Raw genomic sequence first — 19,537 nt, forward strand, 5'->3', positions numbered from 1 at the left:
TCCAGGAAAGGTAATATTTTCCCATGGCCAGACTTGTTCTTGCAGAATATTGAAAATGAATGACAATGCTTGTATAACAGTGATGCTTGTTTACAACTATCACATGATGTCAAGACAAGAAGATACAAACACACTCACATACACAACAGGCTCCTTTCAATAAGTACTGGGGTAGGTTTCTTTCAGTTTCCATCTACCAAATCCACTTACAAAAGCTTTGGTCAATCTGGGGCTATAGTAGAAGACACTTGCCCTAGGTGCCAAGCAGTGGGACTGAACCCAGAACCATGTGGTTGGGAAGCAACCTTCTTACCACATAGCTACATATCCACCTAATTAACTGGCATCCCGGTAATGACTCCGCTCTGTTTTGGATTTATTTAGATTTTGTCAAAGTTCCTCCAAATCTTAGATGACCAGAGAAATATGTATTGGACACTTGGTAATGAGTGCCCAGGGACGTTTTCTGCGTGGAAACTTAATAACAAAATGTGAGCCAACTTTGTTGAAGTTGATATAGTTTTTCTGACTCCAACTCCAGCTACCCGTTAATTGTTTCTGACTCCGACTCAGATTCCACAGACCTGGCCATAACTGGAACACCTTTGATCACAAGTGCTCTCAAATGAGACTGAAAATAAAGAACTACTACAAGATGATGGAGCCATTTGTCAGAGGTGGGCATGGCATTTGATAACTGATCCTGTCAGTAATGAAAGAATAAGTTCTTCACTCTTCTGAGAAAATAAAAGGATTTTAAAACATTTAATATTGAAGGGGAGAGTTTGTGTGCATTGGGTTGCCCATGTTTAGTCCACTGCAGAGAAAGGGCCTCAATATCTTCCCTCTACCATACGCGTCCTACTGGTTTTGATGAACCCACTCTGCCCCACTGGCCTGGCAGAGGAAAACAGAAGTAGTTAAGTGATTACATCAACCCCAGTGTAAAACTGGTACTTATTTAATTGATCCCAAAACATGAAAGGCTAAGTCAACCTTGGCAGAATTTGAACACAAAATGTAAAGACGGTTGGAATACTGTTAAGCATTTGCCAATGTGCTAACAATTCTGCCAGCTTACTGCCTCTATACACACACACATATACATATATGTGTGTGTATGTATATATGCCTCACAGAGGCAAAGTGGCTGAATTCCTTTGGCATTATGTTGTGCTTGAGAAGAAGACCCGCCAAGCTGAGCAAAATCACAGTCATGGCAGATATCAGTGTCACGCAAATTGGCACCCGATGCTGGTGGCATATAAATGCACCCTGGTGTCACACAAATGGCACGTAAAAACACCCATTACACTCTTGGAGTGGTTGGTGTTAGGAAGGGCATCCAGCTGTAGAAAACCATGCCAAATCAGACTGGAGTCTGGTGCAGCCTTCCAGTGTACCAGCCCAGTCAAACTGTCCAACCCATGCCAGCATGGACAACAGATGTTAAAAGATGATGATGATTTATATATATATATATATAAAACAAGAATTCCATGATATGGCTGCCTGAATTATGTCTCCTCTATATCTCACACTAGGGGGTCACACAATGAGAATTGAAAGCTATGGGCTGTCTCTAAACATAATCTAACCCCTGAGTGGGGAAAAAACCTGAATGATAGTTTGTCAGAGATGATGAAATTGTTCCAATAAGCCATTTACCACTTTTTATTGTCTAGATACCATTTTATTTTATTTTTATTTATTTTTATTAGTATTGATGGGGAACAGGAGAGGTTTTAGCAATTGCAGTTCTGCCTTGGTATCTAACTTTATGAAGCTCACAATAAAGGGACTTTGTTCAAACTGGGTTGGTAAGGGGAAAGCTTTACTCTACTTTCACTTTTACTGCCATAATTTGATGGGGTTTTTTTCCAGACCCAATACATTTCACTATTCAGCAGTTCTTCCCTGTGACCTTTGCCCCACCCTACCCAGATTTACACTGGCCAGAATTGGTTTTACTTTGGTTTCAAAATGTCCACTTGATCTTTGAGACTTACACCTTTCAAAACATTAAACCATTCAGTAGTTTTAGTTGAAGACTTCCATAATATTTATGCACACATCTACATTTGGCTTTCCAACCATAAAAATGCCAGCATAGCATTCAGCAATAAGTTCTGCACATTCTTTGGGACTATCAGTAATCCGACCTGCATGGGAATTGCAAGGTGAGTCACCTGGAGAGTGAGGACTCTGCTTTCAATGTACATATTAACCCCAGAACATTTTGCAGTCAGAGTTGGTTGCTATACATTCTGCAAATTCAAACTTTGCTTTTTTTTTATCACCTGTATTGATTAGAACAGTTTTAAATTTGCCCTGTTGCCAATAGGAAAAATAGTTACCATATTTACTGGTGTGTAAGTTGCACTATTTCATTCAATCTGGATGTGAATTATACACAGGGCAAAGCTAGGACTATTAAGGCCTAACCCTAAGTTATGGGTGTGACTTATATTCTCACACAGTAAATAAAATGTGGTGTTTTTCTTATTTTGTCCTACCACAATGCAGTGAGCTGGTAGAATTGTTAGCACACCGGGTGAAATGCTTAGTGGTATTTTGTCTGTTGCTGTGTTCTGAGTTCAAATTCTGCCAAGGTCAACTTTGCCTTCCATCCTTTCAGGATTGATTAAATAAGTACCAGTTACACAGTGAGGATGATCTAATCAACTTAATCTCCTCTCCCAAGCTGCCCTTGTGGCAAAAACTTGAAATCATTATTTTGTCCAACCATAAGGCGGCGAGCTGGCAGAATCATTAAGCAAGCTGGGCGAAATGCTTAGCAGTATTTCGTCTGCCACTACATTCTGAATTCAAATTTTGCCAAGGTTGACTTTGCCTCTCATCCTTTTGGGGTTGATAAATTAAGTACCAGTGAAATAGAGGGGTCAATGTAATCAACTAGTCCCCTCCCCCCAAAATTTCATGGCTTTATGCTTTCACTAGAAAGGATTATTTTGTCCAACCATTTTATGTATGTGTTTGTGTGTGTGTGTGTGTGTATAAAGAAAACTGACATGGTGTGTGTTGCACTACATTGATGTATCAAGGATTGAACAGACAGAACGCAACAAGGAGAAAAAGTTTGAAGCAGAGCAAAGGGGAAACTAGATGGAAACCTAACAGTCAGGGAAGGTAGACAGACACGATACACGGAATATTCACAGCTGGGTTTTCCTCGTCAGTCAATGAGCCAAAATATCATTATGGTTTCACACCATTAACAGTGAGACCACTCAATCTTGGAGGTGCCAGTGCTATTATTAAGATGCTGGGAAAAAGCTAGCAAATATACTGAGACAGAAACCATGTAATAGAGATGGGAACCTGGTGACCTTGGTGGTGGTGGTGCCATATAAAAAGCATCTAGTTCACTAAAGTTTTCGCCATCAGGAAAGGGTCCCAGCCATGGCGACCATGCCAAAACAAACGACTGGAGCCTGGGGCAGCCCTTCATCCTTGTCAGCTCCTGTCAAACAGTCCCAACTCATGCCAGCGTGGAAAACTGACATTAAATGGTGATGATAATCATCATCATCGTCATCATACAAAATTTGAACGGTTCATTCAGTGCCAAGTGAAAGAGGTTGTGTGAGGTTCATAAGCTGTTTTTTTGTTTTTTTTTACCCCAGGGAGGTCCTGATGAAGCAGAGCTATGCTCAAACACAATCCAACCATGATCCCTTCCATCGTATTTTCAGATGCAGTGTATCTAGGTTCATGACAATGGCCGATATGCCCTTCTTTTTTCTAGGACGATGGAATGTTATTTGTGGGTAGTTTGGCTGTTGTGTCTAGTTGGTTGTGTGGAAAGCAGGTCCCTGGCACCAAATCATTTGGATTTGTTTTTTGTTGTCTTCTTGGTTAAGACTTAAAAGTGATTGAGTAATAAATAACCTGAAATACGATTCACTATCCGGGAGGAAATAAACCGGGATGGTCACGTTTTGGCTTGTATCAGGTTTTACCGATCATCGATACTTAGGGTTAAACAACAGAAGCGATGATGGCGTCTACGTGGCCGCTCTCCCCACTAGAAATAGCAGCCAGATCACTCAAATCTCACTCTAGATGTTTAAAAACTACACTTGATGATGAAAATTGTAGTCAGTATGAAGAAAAAGGACGAGCTTTTTCCCGTTTGCGAAACGTGGTTCTGCTGAGAATTAAGAACAGAACCAACGAGTAATCTGAGATAAAATATTGAAACGTGGCGGTTTGACTTGATAACTGTGCCACGTACGATTGTATAGTATCATGGTACAGCTGATCGCCTTGGACTTTCTCACTCGAGCTACACCCGTTTAATTTATTCATGAATTACAACACACACACACACACACGTATACACTCCCCCTCCTCTCTCTCTCTCTCATGTCTGTCGGTGTATATATGAAAGCGTAGAAACACGCGCACACATGTGCGTGTGTATATATTTAGACGGATTTTCGGAAGAGCTGTCGCGCTTAAATTGGAATTTCTCCGTTTTTTTTGTTTCTTTTTTTTTTCCGGGAATTTTCCACATTTTATTGTATTTCACATATTTCAAAACACTTCAAGCGGACTTAAAACTTCCGCCGATATAGACATGTGTGTGTGTGTGTGTGTGTGTGTGAGAGAGAGAGAGAGAGAGAGAGAGAGAGAGAGAGACTATAGACGTGTGTGTGTGTGAGAGAGAGAGAGACTATAGACGTGTGTGTGTGAGAGAGAAAGAGAGAGACTAGACGTGTGTATGAGAGAGAGAGAGAGACTATAGACGTGTGTGTGTGTATGAGAGAGAGAGAGAGACTATAGACGTGTGTGTGTGTGTGTATGAGAGACGGCGAGTCGGAATGTAGTAACGCGAAACTCAGAGTGTCAACGTTGTCAATTCAGTGTTTCTAGGCCATTGAATATAATTTTTCGTAAAGTTTTGTGTTTGTGGACACACACAAAGTACACAATATGTGACCAACGACTTAGTTGACGAGCGAACACTTTGTGACCTTCATGCGTGTCTATGTGTAACACACACACACACATATATATATATCATCGACTAAAGGCAGTGCTCCAGCATGGCCGTAGTCAAATGACTGAAACGAGTAAAAGAATTAAAGAATGTATGTATATACATACACACCTATCCACACACTGTGTGTGTGTGTATGTATGTATACACACAAACACACACACATATATTTAGATGAGTTGTAGTGCACCTGAGCACTGTACACAATTATTATTATTATTATATATATACACATACATACATACATAAATCTCCCATTAAAAATATATATATATTGTCACTAAATTTTCTGTATTAAATGCTGTTTTGTTTGTACGACGCATTATCAAATATAAAACGTTATACAACAATATTGTACCACATTACATATACACACACACATATATATGTGTGTGTGTATGTATATATATATATATATAATATATATATATATATATATATATAAACACGCAGCTCTTTACGTTCGGAGTTGAAATGGCACCGAGATCGACTTTGGCTTTCGTTTGATTAAAGCAGATGACTTGTCAAAAAACTGGGGTCGATCTAATCGATGACTTTCCCAATCTCCTTAAAATTGCTGGCTTTGTGCCAAAATTAGAAAGGATTATTGCGTACAGACACCTTGTAACAAACCAACCATATGTTTCAGTTCCCCCCCTCACTCCTTGTTCCATACACACACGCACGCACATACGTATCTACATACATACACACACACGCATTACTTTATGCATGTGAGAGCCAACGGGCGTTGTGAGTGCTAGAAATAGCAGCCAAATTCTCTGAAATCGCAGTCTGTCGTCAGTAAGGTGCTGTTATTGTTTAGCCCCTGCACCCCGCCCTCCCAACTCTGAACTGACTCGTGACTAAAGACGTTCCAGTAGTGACCATCTTGATTTGTTTATATATCCACGACTACTTGGTTCAATATGTTTTCTGCATCTTATTTATTTTTAAGATTGTGTGTGATTTGAGGGAGATTTCGTTGTTGTTTCTAGCATGCTACGTAGAGGTCCCCCTCCTTACATCCAATATATGAAGTAAGAATAAATATGGGAAGGACGGTCGTTCGTCTTGGGTTGTCTCAATGTCGCCGCTTCCACCCAACATTCGGGCGTATCGGTTTCGGCCTGCCACTGAACAGATCCGTCACTCATTAATTCCAGTAGACGTCGTCCTACTTTAATGTCTGCGACCTGTATTTGGATGGGAGGGTGGGTGGGTTCGACTGCTATTTCTAGGAGTTCGAGCGACCATCCTGAACTTGCCTCGTTTCTCTAATTCAAACGATTAGATAAATCCAAGTATGGATCACAAGTCGTGCTATAATTCAACTACAACCAACCGTACACACACACAGATTCGTGCTTTGTGATTCGCCAGTCTCTCCTCCTCACCCAACCTGTTCTCTGATTTCTTTTTCTGGACAATTTTGTAGCAACGTTCATTGCCAGGTGAGAAGCTGCTGTTCGCTCGACAATCCTCCATATAACCAAGTGGGGGGGGGGGGTAGAGGTTGAATAATCGATAACATAAGTGGACAGATACTTTATGGACCCCCGGGAAAGACGAAAGCCAACGCTGATCTTGACAACATTGGAACTTAAAACGGATTGAGCCGGAATAATTACTATTGCTGGCCAATTTGTTCGACGCACTCTCTCTCTCTCCAGTGTGTGTACGTATATTAGGATTATTAAGACAACTTGGTTATTCAAAGGTGAATGTTGTCGATCCGTAATAATTACCAAAAAATATTGAATTCGGTGACAGCCTTTCGCTATTAAAAATATTGGGTTCCTTTTTTAATATTAATCATTATTTTTACCGATATTATTCTTTCTTTTTTTTAAATCCATATTTTTATTTCCCCGGAAGTGTTTAAAAAAAGCTCTTTTATTGGAAAGTTATCTTTAGTCGCCGAGACTATATTTGACTTCATAATAGAAGAGCTCCACACTAGTCTGTTTTAATTAACCTGTACTTGCTTAATTAAAAATTATTAAACTGGTCGGAACCAGAGTTGCTTTACAAACGATTCGATAATAAAATGGACTCCAGATTTTTTTTGCTGTTCTTTTATTTTTTTCTTTAATTTTCTGTTTTTTTTACCTTATTTTTTTTTCCTTTTCTGTTTTTCACGAAGTTCCCCAATGCTTAAATAGTAAACGTGTGTGTGTGTGTGCGTGATTGTGTGGCAAGCAGTTTGCTTCCAAAACACGATTCCAGGTCTCTTATTATAACCCTGGGCCAACCAAGATCTTGTAAGTGGATTTGGTGGACGGAAACTGAATGAAACCCATATGATGCATATGGATGAGGACAGCTGTGTAAAGAATTGCTGATGTCTAACTATGGAGGGAACCTGTGGTAGAGGTAGACCCAGGAAGACATAGGACGAAATAATGAAGCATGATCTTTGAACTTTGAGCTTCACAGAGGCAATGACTAATGACTGAGATCTATGGCATGATGCTGTACTTGAGAAGACCCGTCAAGCCAAGTGCACTCATGCTGGTGGCATGTAAGGGACATCTTTCAAGTGTCGGACCTCACAGAGGCAAAGTGGCTGAGTTCCTTTTGAGTATTAGGCCTCGTGGAGGTAATGACCAAGACGTTTGGCATTATGTCGTGCTTGAAAGAAGAAGACCCATCAAGCCGAGCAAAATCAGTCGTGGCACATACTGGTTTCATGCAAACTGGCACCCATGCCAGTGGCACATTAAAAAAAAAACCCTGGTGGCATGTAAAAGCACCCATTACAATCTCGGAGTGGTTGGTATTAAGAAGGGCATCCAGCCATAGAAGCCCATGCCAAATCAGACTGGAGCCTGGTGTAACCTTCCAGCTCTGGTCAAACTGTCCAACCCATGCCGGCATGGACAACGGACATTAAATGATGATCACACCGACACCCCCCCACAATGTGCATGTATTTGCCCCCTATCACCACTTGACAACTGGTGTTGGTTTGTCTGTGTCCCCATGGCTTATAGGTTCAGCACAATGGGTTGATAGAATAAGTATCAGGCTTAAAGACATTACTGGGATGGATTCGTTTGACTGAAACCCTTCAAAGTGATGTTCCAGGATGGCTGAAGTCAATGAGTGAAACCACAAAAAAAAAAAATGCATAGGCCCACATGTGGGCACATATGCATATACTTTTAATTTGGTTGTTTGAAGTGGTTCATCCTACATGTTACAGTTAGTTGTGTTAATAAAAAAAGGATTCCACTGCTTGAGCCACATCTGGAATGGAGCAGGATTTCAAGTAGGATTCTGTAGAAGGATGTAAAGATTCACAGAACGTCTGCAAAGAATACATCTCTATACACGCTGTCATGTGGCGAATGAAATGCCTCGCTTGTTTGTTTATTATACTTGTATATTTATATGCACTTATACATATATGAATATATGCATGTTTATATATATACACACATGCACGTGGTTCCAAGTTCAGTCCTACTGTGTTACACCTTGGGCAAGTATCATCAACTGTAACCCTGGACCAAACAAAACTTTGTGAATAGATTTGGTAGACGGAAACTGAAAGAAGCCTGTTGTATGTGTGTCTGTGTTTGTTCCCCCCCCTGTATTCGTTTGTTTACATCCCCGTAATTCAGCAAAAGAGACTGAAGCAATAAAGTACTGGGCTTAAAAAAAAAATTAGTATTGGGGTTGATTCATTCAACTAAAATTCTTCAAAGCAGTGATCCAGCATGGCCATAGTCTGATGATTGAAACAAGCAAAAGATATATATATATATATATATATATGTGTGTGTGTGCGTGTCTATAAATACATACACACACACACATACACATGCACACACAAATTTTTACCAAACCTCTTGGTGTCAATAAAATATTTTCAACAGATGTCTCTGCTTCGCATAAAATCGGTTATCTTCAATAAGTGGGAACTCTATCTTCATCTCTGCTGAACAGACTCCGTGCCATTACCCTATCTCACCAAGGTTGTTGACTTCTAACTAGGTCCATGTGTTACTATAAACAAGCCTATATGTTCTGAGCAATGTGGAATGAACTATAATTAACAAGTGCTAATTATACGGTACTAGACTACAGGGCTTTATGTTCTTATTGGTCTGGAGATGGTAACTAGAATCCAATTTGATGTCTATCCTTTCTTGAAATCTTGTGAATTCTTCCTGCAGCCCCCACCTCACTCCACCCTGGAATTGCCAAGTGAGGCGTGTGAAAGGAATGGGGTTTTTTTTTGGGTTTTAATTCTGTGTAAACTTCCATGTCTTAGAATTGATATATTCAGTAGAATTTCTCAGGGAATTGGAAGACTTGTTTTGTCTTAAAATATTTTATAATTTAAATAGATTCCTTCATTTATGCATACACGCATGTACACACAACACGTGCACACACACACAAGTGCAGGCGCTGTTGTGTGGTAAGAGATTTGCTTTCCAACTACATGGTCCTGGGTTCAATTCCATAGCATATCATCTTCTTGAGCAACTGTCATTTTCTATAGCTTCAGGTCAACAAAAGCCTTGTGAGGGGATTTGGTAAATGGAAACTGAGAGAAGCCTGTTAGATATATATATATATATCTGTGCATGTGTGTCTTGTGTTTGTTCTCCCCCCCCCCCACCAATTGACAACTAGTGTTGATGTGTTTATGTTGCTGTAACTTAGCAGTTTGGCAAAAGAGACTGATAGAATAAGTGCCAGGTTTGAAAAGAAAATAAGTACTGGGGTCAGTTACTTCAACTAAAACATTCCTGAAAGTGGTGCTCCAGCCTGGCCGCAGTGTCATGACAGAAACAAGCGAAAGGTAAAAAAAAACAACATGTTATTATTTTACTCTGGCATTCTGAGTTCAAATTCTGCCGAGGCCAACTTTGCCTTTCATCCATTGAGGATGAATTAAGTACCAGTTGTGTGCTGGGGTCGATCTAATTGACTGTCCCTCTCCTGCCAAGTTTCAGACCTTGTGCCTCTAATAGAAAGGATTATCTCACTCTGGCATGACGATACTAATAACCTGGTGTCCGCACTCTGTATACGTGTGTTTCAAAATGAAGTGTCAGTTAAGTGTAGAGCAGTTATAAGGAATTACAAGAACAAGAAATTATGCCAAGAGCTTCGTTAGTTTACATCTGTTTCTACTTTGAGATGCAATGCCCTTATTATTGAAGGCATGTGTTATCACAAGCTATAGCTTTATTGGAGCTTCAATAGCAAATTTCGTAATGCTTTTCTCTGTGTGTGTGTTTCCTCAAATAAAATTGTGCTTCATTTTTGAAGCTCCAGATACTCAACCACTAGTGCTTGGTGTTACAACCATGAGTCTTATAGCAGAAACAACTGTAAGCTAGTGAAGTCCCTTACATGCCATAATTTCTTATTCCTTATTACTGCTCTCTACACAACTGATGCTTCATTCTGACGCCATATATATATGGCATTAGGAAGGGCATCCAACTGTAGAAACCCTGCCACAACAGGCAATGGAGTCTGGACGGCTCCATGTCAAACTGTCCAACCCATGCCAGCAGGGAAAGCAGACATTAAATGATGATCTCACACACACACACGTATTTCATACATTTATATGTGTTTCTATATGAAATAGTTATTTATGCATCCTGAAATAGTTGTAGGTTAGTGTAGTCCCCCATAGATACTACTGGGATTTATTGAATCAACTTGAGAGTTATAGAACTGCTGCGAGAAGGGAGACGAAACTCAATAAAGTCCAGTATTTCGTAATCTCAGCGAGTGATAGCTCTATTCATCATACTAACACACACACACACGTACAGCTTTGTGTGTGTGTGTGTGTACATAGTGAATGTGAAACGAGGCAGATGATGTAGCTATCCTTGTCTTCTCCTTACTCTTGTGCATTATCAAATTTCAGCATCTTTTTTTAACTGGAGCTTCAGTCAAGTGTGAAGAAAAATATTTTCTACTCATCATCACCTGTCTCTTTTGCCTGACATTTGTAATTCCTCTCCAGGATTGTAAAAAACTGAAGAGATGCTTGGTTCTGGATCCTTGTCTCTCACAGACGTATTTCACCATCAGCAACTTACAGTTTTTTTATTATCGGTGACCTACACGTTCTTCTGTATGGGACATGTGCTCCCCGCTTAGTGATGGCATACCCTTCTCTTTCTTTATGCACCCCTATTTATCAGTAGATGTCTACCCCTGTTTATTTCTTACACAGTCACTACAATACATTCCTTGTTTATATGCCTATAAAATCTACTGGAGCCAGTCACACACACATCAAATTAATGTGAGTAGTGGGGTGCAATATAAGCTGTAATTGGGATTGCTTCTGCCACAAGCACATATATTGCTAGAAATAACAGTTAAACCACTTATATCTATGTAACTGTACATTTATATATACTGACAGGGTAGGCAACTGCCCCATGAATGAAGCGAAACTAGCGATATATATATATGACACATAGGGTGGCGAGCTGGCAGAAACGTTAGCGCGCTGGGCGAAATGCTTCGCGGTATTTCGTCTGTCGTTATGTTCTGAGTTCAAATTCTGCTGAGGTCGACTTTGCCTTTCATCCTTTCGGGGTCGATATAATCGACTTAATCCGTTTGTCCCTTCTATGCTTAGCCCCTTGTAGGTAGTAAAGAAATAGATATATATATGACACACACATGCACATGCAGAGATTGCTATTATTACTAGTATTTGGATAGAACCAGTTAAAGAAATCCAGAAGTTAGATTAGACATATACTCAAGTAGCATCTATTCCCAATCAACAGACTGGAAAAGAATTCAATACATTATTTGCTGGGCAACACCGGGTAGCAGGTCTACACTGTGTGTGTGTGTGTATATATATATGTATATGTATATGTAAGTATATATATGTATATGTAAGTATATATATATATATATATATGTAAGTATATCTATATATACTGTTGTAGCATCTGCACGCATACACACACACACACACTATTTTCCATTCATACTCCAGCATCAGATTTAAATACGCACCACTCCCCACCTCCTCCTCCCTTCACATGTGATGTTTTTAATGTGCAGCTGTCTCATACTTTTACACTGCGCACGCACACACACGCACGCACTTAAATCTCAACATATGCATGCATTCATGTATAGTACTTACACATCAGTGCACTCACACACACACACATTTCACCCTCCCCCGCTCTTCTGCTCGTCCCCCACCACCTACCCATGGCCACCCCCTTCTCCTCCCCACCCTCTCCTTAATCTGTTCTATGAACATGGTAGTGTTAGGAGGAGGAGGAGGAGGTGAGACTGATGGGGGGTGAGGCTTGTTAACAACTCTTTCTTTTGATCTGTTCTACACGAGTTTCTTCTGGTGCCAACTATTATTATTATTATTATTTATGTTATTAATTTTTGTCCCATTTCACACACACAGATGTACATAAGCATACCCACAGATACACACACACAAATGTGCATACAAGCACATATATACATGTACATACATTCTTGTATACAGACACACACATACGTACATAGACATACAAACAGACACACACATGCACATTCATGGAACTGTTCCACCATTACAATCAAGCTACATAAAAAAAAAACATTAAATTTCCATTTTTACCTTTGTAAATTCCATTTATTTAACATATCAAGAGTTACACACACACATTTATACACCTTACACTAAAAGTGTTTATGAGTACCAAGTGTGTGTGTGTGTGTGTGTCTGCATAAAATAAAATTCTCCTCTTTATTTCCAATTTAACACGGAGATAATCTGATATTGATATTGTAATTTTTTGTTTAATATTTATTGATTTTTGACAATTTCAAATTATTGGATATCGTCTTTGAGGGAAAAACTGGCAGAAAGATCTCAGTTTAGAATCTTAACTGATTTTGTTTTATTAGTCAATTAGTTGGTCATTACCACCACCACCACCACCACCATCATCATCATCTTCATAATCATCAACCCCGACACCTGGGAAACACAAGCATAAGACCACAATTTTTTGGGGGAGAGGGTAAGTCAGTTACATCGACCCTAGTGCTCAACTGGTACTGAATTTATCAACTCAGAAAGGATGAAAGATAAAGTCGACCTCAGCAGAATTTGAACTCAGAACGTAAAGATAGACAAAATGTTGCTCAGCATGGTAACAATTCTGCCGGCTTGCCACCTTAATAATAATAATAATCACCACCATCGTCGTCATCATAAATTTATATTTTTATTATTATTTGAGTTTAGCTTAAGGCAAAGGCTGACAGAATCATTGTCTCACTGGGCAAAATGCTTTTCTTCTTGTTCTTTACGTTCTGAGTTCAAATGCAGCCGAGGTTGGCTTTGCCTTTCATCCTTTTGGGAGAGAGGTTGATAAAATAAGTACCAAAAATTAGAAAAAATTATTATAATTTACTGACCTTGAAGGTAGAAGTTTTACTCTAACCCTCGCCCTTGCTGCTTCTCCAAAACTTTGTCCAGTTCTTCACCAGTTTTCTATGCTCTCAGAACACTCCTTCTCACACAGACATTTATTCTCTGCGTTTAATCGTGTGTGTGTGAAGGTGCTTGGCTTAGTGGTCAGGGTGTTCAGCTCACAACTGCAAGGTTGTGAGTTCAATACCCAGCAGCACATTATGCCCTTGAGCAAGACACTTTATTGCTCCAGTCCATTCAGCTCAATCAAAAATGAGTCATACCTGTAATTCAAAGGGGTCCAGCCAGCCTTGTCACATTCTTTGTCACATTGAATCTCCCTGAGAACATGTCTGTGGAGCACTCAGCCACTTGTATGTTAATTTCACAAGCAGGCTGTTCTGTTGATCGGATCAAATGGAACCCTTATCACCATAACCAGCTGAGTGTTCCAGTTAATCGTAGCTTCTACACATGTACACCCATCCGTTTTTCACATATATATACACACCCATATATATACACACTGACACACACACATATACACAAGATATTTTATATGCATAATTTTAACTGCACCCCCTCTCCCATGTCTTTAATGTGCAGCTGGCTTGCACTGCAACACTGCACATAAACCCATATGTGTGCATAGTGCTGCTTACACATGCATATGCATCTGTATGCATTTCCCCTCCCCTCAACCCAATCCCAGCTGCCATCTGTTCCGTCTTTATAACCAACAATCCAAACACAACATAAATTCTGCGAAACTCATTCATTCGAGCCAGTCCCACAACGTGGCAGGTGGGTGCTTGCGATGATGATGATGATGATAATAGTAATAGTTTCAAATTTTGCTACAAGGGCAAATTGATTAAATTGACCCCAGTGCATAACTGGTACTTATTTAATCGACCCCGAAAGGATGAAAGGCAAAGTCGACCTTAGTGGAATTTGAACTCAGAACGTAAAGACAAATGAAATGCTGATAAGCATTTCGCCCAGCATGCTAACGGTTCTGCCAGCTCACCCACCTTAATAATAATAATAATAATAATAATAATAATGATAATAATAATCCTTTCTACTATAGGCACAAGGCCTGAAATTGTGGGGAAGGGGAGTAGTTGATTACATCGACCCCCAGTGTTTCACTGGTACTTGATTTATCGACCCCAAAAGGATGAAAGGCAAAGTTGACCTCAGCAGAATTTGAACTCAGAACATAGCGACGGGAGAAATACCACTAAGCATTTTGTCCAGTGTGCTAACGATTCCACCAGCTTGCCACCTTAATAATAATAATGGTTTCAAAGTTTGGTTCAAGGCCAGTAATTTCAAGGGAGGGAGTAAGTCACTGGTATTTATTTTATCAACCCCGAAAAGATGAAAGGCAAAGTGGTTTTCAGGTGTGTGTGTGGGGGGGGGGGGGGATAATGATAATAGACTTCTTATAGGCACAAGGCCTGAAATGTTTTAGGGGCGGGGTGGATAGTTGATTACATCAGCCCCAGCAGTCAACTGGTACTACTTTTATTGACCCCCAAAAAGATGAAAGGCAAAGTCAACCTTGATGGAATTTGAACTCAGAATATAAAAATGGATGAAATGCTGCTAAGCATTTCATATGGCATGCTTATGATTCTGCCAGATTGTCGCCTTAATAATAATAATAACAACAACAGATGCTACATTTCCTCTTCATCTGACTAATGGCAAGAAATGGTGGTGGGGGTGGAAGAATTCATTTCATGACAGCTCCCAGGCTTAGCTACTCCTTTACATCAGCTACACTGGACGTCTCCTCTTTTAGGCTTGTCTGTGACTCTACAGAACAACTTGGGCACCCGTGGTTTACCCTGAGTACATTGTATGCAAGTTTCACCTAATTCTTTACTGCAGATCAACCATTTCTCAGATGCAAGTAGAACTCTGTCATTTAGAAAATTTCTAAAAGATTTATATTTGCTAATCTTACTCTGAGGCCCCCCCCCCTAGTTTTTTCTTCTTCCCCATATGACATTTCTTTTCAAATTCTTCACCTGCCTCAGCTATCAAAATTAGTTCACCTGCATAACAGGTGTTCTCACACACAGCTGGTTTTGAACTCATCTGTTATGTCCTGGAGAACCATAACATGGTTTTCCTTTTTGTCGAACTTCCAGCTCAGATATAAACAAAGAAATAATATTTGTATGTATAATATAAATAAAATATATGTATGTATAATATATATGATATACATATATATATATATATGGATGTATAATATATATAAAATATGTATGTATAATAGATATGATATACATATATGTATGTATAATATATATAAAATATTGGTAAAACTAATTAATATTAAAAAAGGGAAACACAATATTTTCAATAGCAAAGATCGTTACCGAATTCAATATAATTGTGAAATTTCTTTAAACTTGTTTTTCTTCTTGTTTGTTTGTAGTTTGTACTGTACGACTTGGATTTGTCTACTGACCTTGAGTCTGGACATGGCGACTGAGGTGGTTACCAATATTGAGGATGAGGCTTACGAGCCGCAAACCTACGATGAGGCTTTTCCTGCCCTTCTCTCAGACAAGAATGACTTGCCAGCTACCAATGCCTCCCATGGAGAGAATAAATTTGCACGACGCTGTACCAAAACAACACAGGTGAGACGAGACATGTCCTGCTTCTTCTCTTTTATTCTTCAGCCTTTCCTGTGTCGTAGGGAATTCATCAGCTTCTGAGAGAATGTCCTGTGGAGTTGACCCTCAAGAATTCTCTCGATCTTGGGTGTATGAGTGCCTGTTTAATAAGAAGTTGGCTTCCCAACCACATGGTTCTGAGTTCAATCCCACTGCATGGCACCCTGGGCGAGTGTCTTCTACTTTGGCCAACCAAAGCCTTGTGAGTGGATTTGGTAGACAGAAACCGAAAGAAGCCCATTGTATATATGTGTGTAGGTTTGTGTTTGTCCCCCTCCCCACCACCACTTGACAACTAGTGTTAGTTTGTTTATGTCCCCATAACTTAGCTGTTCAGCAAAAGAGACCGATAGAATAAGTACCAGGCTAGAAAAAGATCTCCTGGGTTTGATTCATTTGACTAAAAATTCCTCGAGGCAGTGCTCCAGCATGGCCACAATCAAATGACTGAAACAACCAAAAGATAAAAGTTCTCTTGTAATGTGGAATTGGTAAACTCTAAATTGTATTGAGTTGGCACCACTGAAGACTTTGTCTAACCTGGATGAGAGCCGAAACTTCTAAAGCTTTGAACCATTGACCAATTAACAAACAACTTTAATTGACCTGGCTCTAATTTATTCATTCCATCATCACCAACCTCAGTAATTCTCCTGGTTCTTCCGAATCTGTTCAGTCGAAGTTCCTTGGTTGCATTTCCCATTTTCTCTTCCGGGACTTTGTACTGCAGTGACAGGGTTTGAACTCACAATCGCTTCCAAGTCTTTGTTGAAGTTGGCTCTCTCAAGTCTGAGCCCGATAACATGATTGGTGTTGTCTAATAGTCCTTAATATGTGCACCACTTGTACCTTACTTTGTGTGCAGATGTACACTGGTGCAGATATGGCTGTGGTGGAGAAATCCGTTTTTCAGTCAGTTCAGTCCACTGTGTGACACCTTGGGCAAGCGGTTGGTGTTAGGAAGAGTACCCAGCTGTAGAAACCATGTTGAAGTTGACACTGGATCTTGGCGTCACCAGATCCTGTCAAACCATCTAACCCATGCCAGTATTGGTGCCACATAAGAAGTACCCTTGCTGGTGCCACTTACAAAGCACCGGTGCTGGTGCCAAGTAAGAAGTGCCACATCTGAAGTACCTGTGCTGGTGTCACGTAAAAAGCACCCATCCCATTCTGTTATGTGGATGGCAATAGGAAGGGTATCCAGTCTTAGAACCCATGCCAAAGCAGATGCCTTGGAACCTGCTCCAGCCAAACCGTCCAACCCATGCCAGCATGGAAAACAGGCCTTAAATGCTGCTGCTGATGTTGTATGTATGTATTTTTACTTTGTTCCTTTGAAATAGTTCCATTTCTTAACTCTTTCTGCTCTTCTTTTTCAGATTTTCACCGTTCCTCTTGAAGAGAGGCGTTTTAAGGAGATCAATGAACACAGTTTTGGAGAGGAAGGTGAACAGGCCAAGATCTGCCGTGATATTATGCAAAAAACTGGTGAGTTGGGCCCCAAAAGTCAGTCACTTCAAGCAGATCCAGCATAAAAAAGGCTCCCTGATTGTGATCCCCCCCTGTGTCTTTGTTTTTACCTTCCTAAATGTATCTGGGATTACATTATCTAATGTGTCATTCATTTTTGAAGACAACATGTATGACTTGAATTATATTTAGGTAGAGGCATGATGGAGGGTTGGTTTAGAAGTTTGCTTCCCAGTCATGTGGTTTCAGGTTCAATTCCATTGTGCAACACCTAACAAAGGCCAAAGTTAATGTAATGCAACTTTGTGGTTCACCTTGACAGTATATTGGAAATAAAAGTACATACAACCAGGATGAACTTGCGAGGATGCCCCTGTGGCCACTCAGCCTGCTAGAAATAGCAGCTACATATCTTCAAAATTACCGTAAATCCTCGAGTATAGTCCACCCTTGAGTATAATACGCAGAGGATTTTTAGGGGGCTGTACCTCTGAAAAACCTAAACCTTGTGTATAATACGCACCCCTTCTCTAACTTCAGTCAAGGAGTTCTGTATAATGTCCTTGGTTTGTAAAAATGTATACGCTAACGTCCTTTATTATTATTGTATATATAACAATGCAAACGTGTAGCTTTTTTGTGCATTTTGTTTCCAGAAAATAAAGAAATAACAGTAATAATGTTTAATAAATGTTGCTTACTGCAAGTTATGGATGATTCTTTTATGACTTCATTGCTTTCAGGCTTAGCTTAAGGGATTTTCGTGCCCGACATCACAAAATGCGTCTGAATAAACATTGCCGAACAGCAAATAGAAACTCGGACATTGCTTAGAAAATATTTTTCATTTTTAACTTCGTATATAGTACGCACTAGGGATTTTGACCTTTAAATTTTGGGGGGGAAATGAGGATTTACGGTATTCTATATTGCCTTAACCCTTTAGCATTTAAACCGGCCATATCCGGCCAAAAGTATTCTGCCTGTTTTATGTTCAAACTGGCCAGATCTGGTCTCTCACACCAACCCTACACTATCGTTTTAAAAATTAACAGCTATCTCATCAAAATCTCAAAGCTACAAGATAATGCATGATTAGTTCAAAACAAAGTGGATGGAAAAGCATTAATTTTGGTAGAATAATGCGGACACTAAAGGGTTAAAAGGAAAGCAAGAACATATTATGCATTTTAGTTCCAGATATATAAAAAGACATGGTGGTCATGGCTGGAATTCATTTGATTGCTATGCTTAGACAGTCAGGCCTGACCTGATGCTGTACAACATCACCATTTTACAATGGAGTCTCTGTTATGATTTTCCATCACTGAAGTAGCTTTCTGATAGGAGGTACTCTGAGTTACTTGTCTGAGAGAGGACTCAGTACTGATAGGCTCAGGCAGGGATGTGTGGTCAAGCAGCTTGCCTTCCAACCATGGGTTCAATCTACCAAATCCCCTCAAGGCTTTGGTTGACCTGGAGCTATAGCAGAAGACACTTGACTAAGAGACTCTGGAACCTAGCGGCCCCTGGCTTTACCAGCTCCTGTCAAGCCATCTGACCCATACCAGCTTCTCTTTCCCTCATCCATGTCACTGACATCTCACGTACCCAGCAGCCTTGCCCCATTCTTTTTATTCATCTTTAAATGTATTTAATATTTTCGTTGTATTGTTTTTTTATTTATTTTCCTCACCTGTTCCAGGTGTATCCATTGAGATGAGTTTGGCTAAAGATCAAAGTTTGACTGTTGTCATCAGTGGAAAACCTGATGATGTCATGAAAGCCCGTCGTGAAGTAGTTTCGGAACTGCAAACACAGGTACACACAAAACATTGCTTGCTTCTTCCTTCCACCTGTAATTGTTCAGCTTAAATTAGTCTCATTAAATATCTA

At 39.9% G+C, this 19,537-nt stretch overlaps 1 protein-coding gene across 3 annotated transcripts in view; it reads left to right on the forward strand.

Moving 5' to 3' along the window:
* LOC115224901 (vigilin) overlaps positions 1-19,537 on the forward strand; it is a 59,167-nt gene that overhangs the window by 13,730 nt on the left and 25,900 nt on the right. For all 3 annotated transcript variants that reach the window (XM_029795860.2, XM_029795859.2, XM_029795858.2), the window contains exons 3-5: positions 15,925-16,132; positions 17,551-17,659; positions 19,347-19,462. In XM_029795860.2, coding sequence (XP_029651720.1) covers positions 15,971-16,132; positions 17,551-17,659; positions 19,347-19,462 — 387 coding nt within the window. In that variant the 5' untranslated portion in view covers positions 15,925-15,970. The remainder of the gene's footprint in view (positions 1-15,924; positions 16,133-17,550; positions 17,660-19,346; positions 19,463-19,537) is intronic.

Source organism: Octopus sinensis, linkage group LG26 (genome assembly GCF_006345805.1).
Source record: "Octopus sinensis linkage group LG26, ASM634580v1, whole genome shotgun sequence".
Classification (NCBI taxonomy): domain Eukaryota; kingdom Metazoa; phylum Mollusca; class Cephalopoda; order Octopoda; family Octopodidae; genus Octopus; species Octopus sinensis.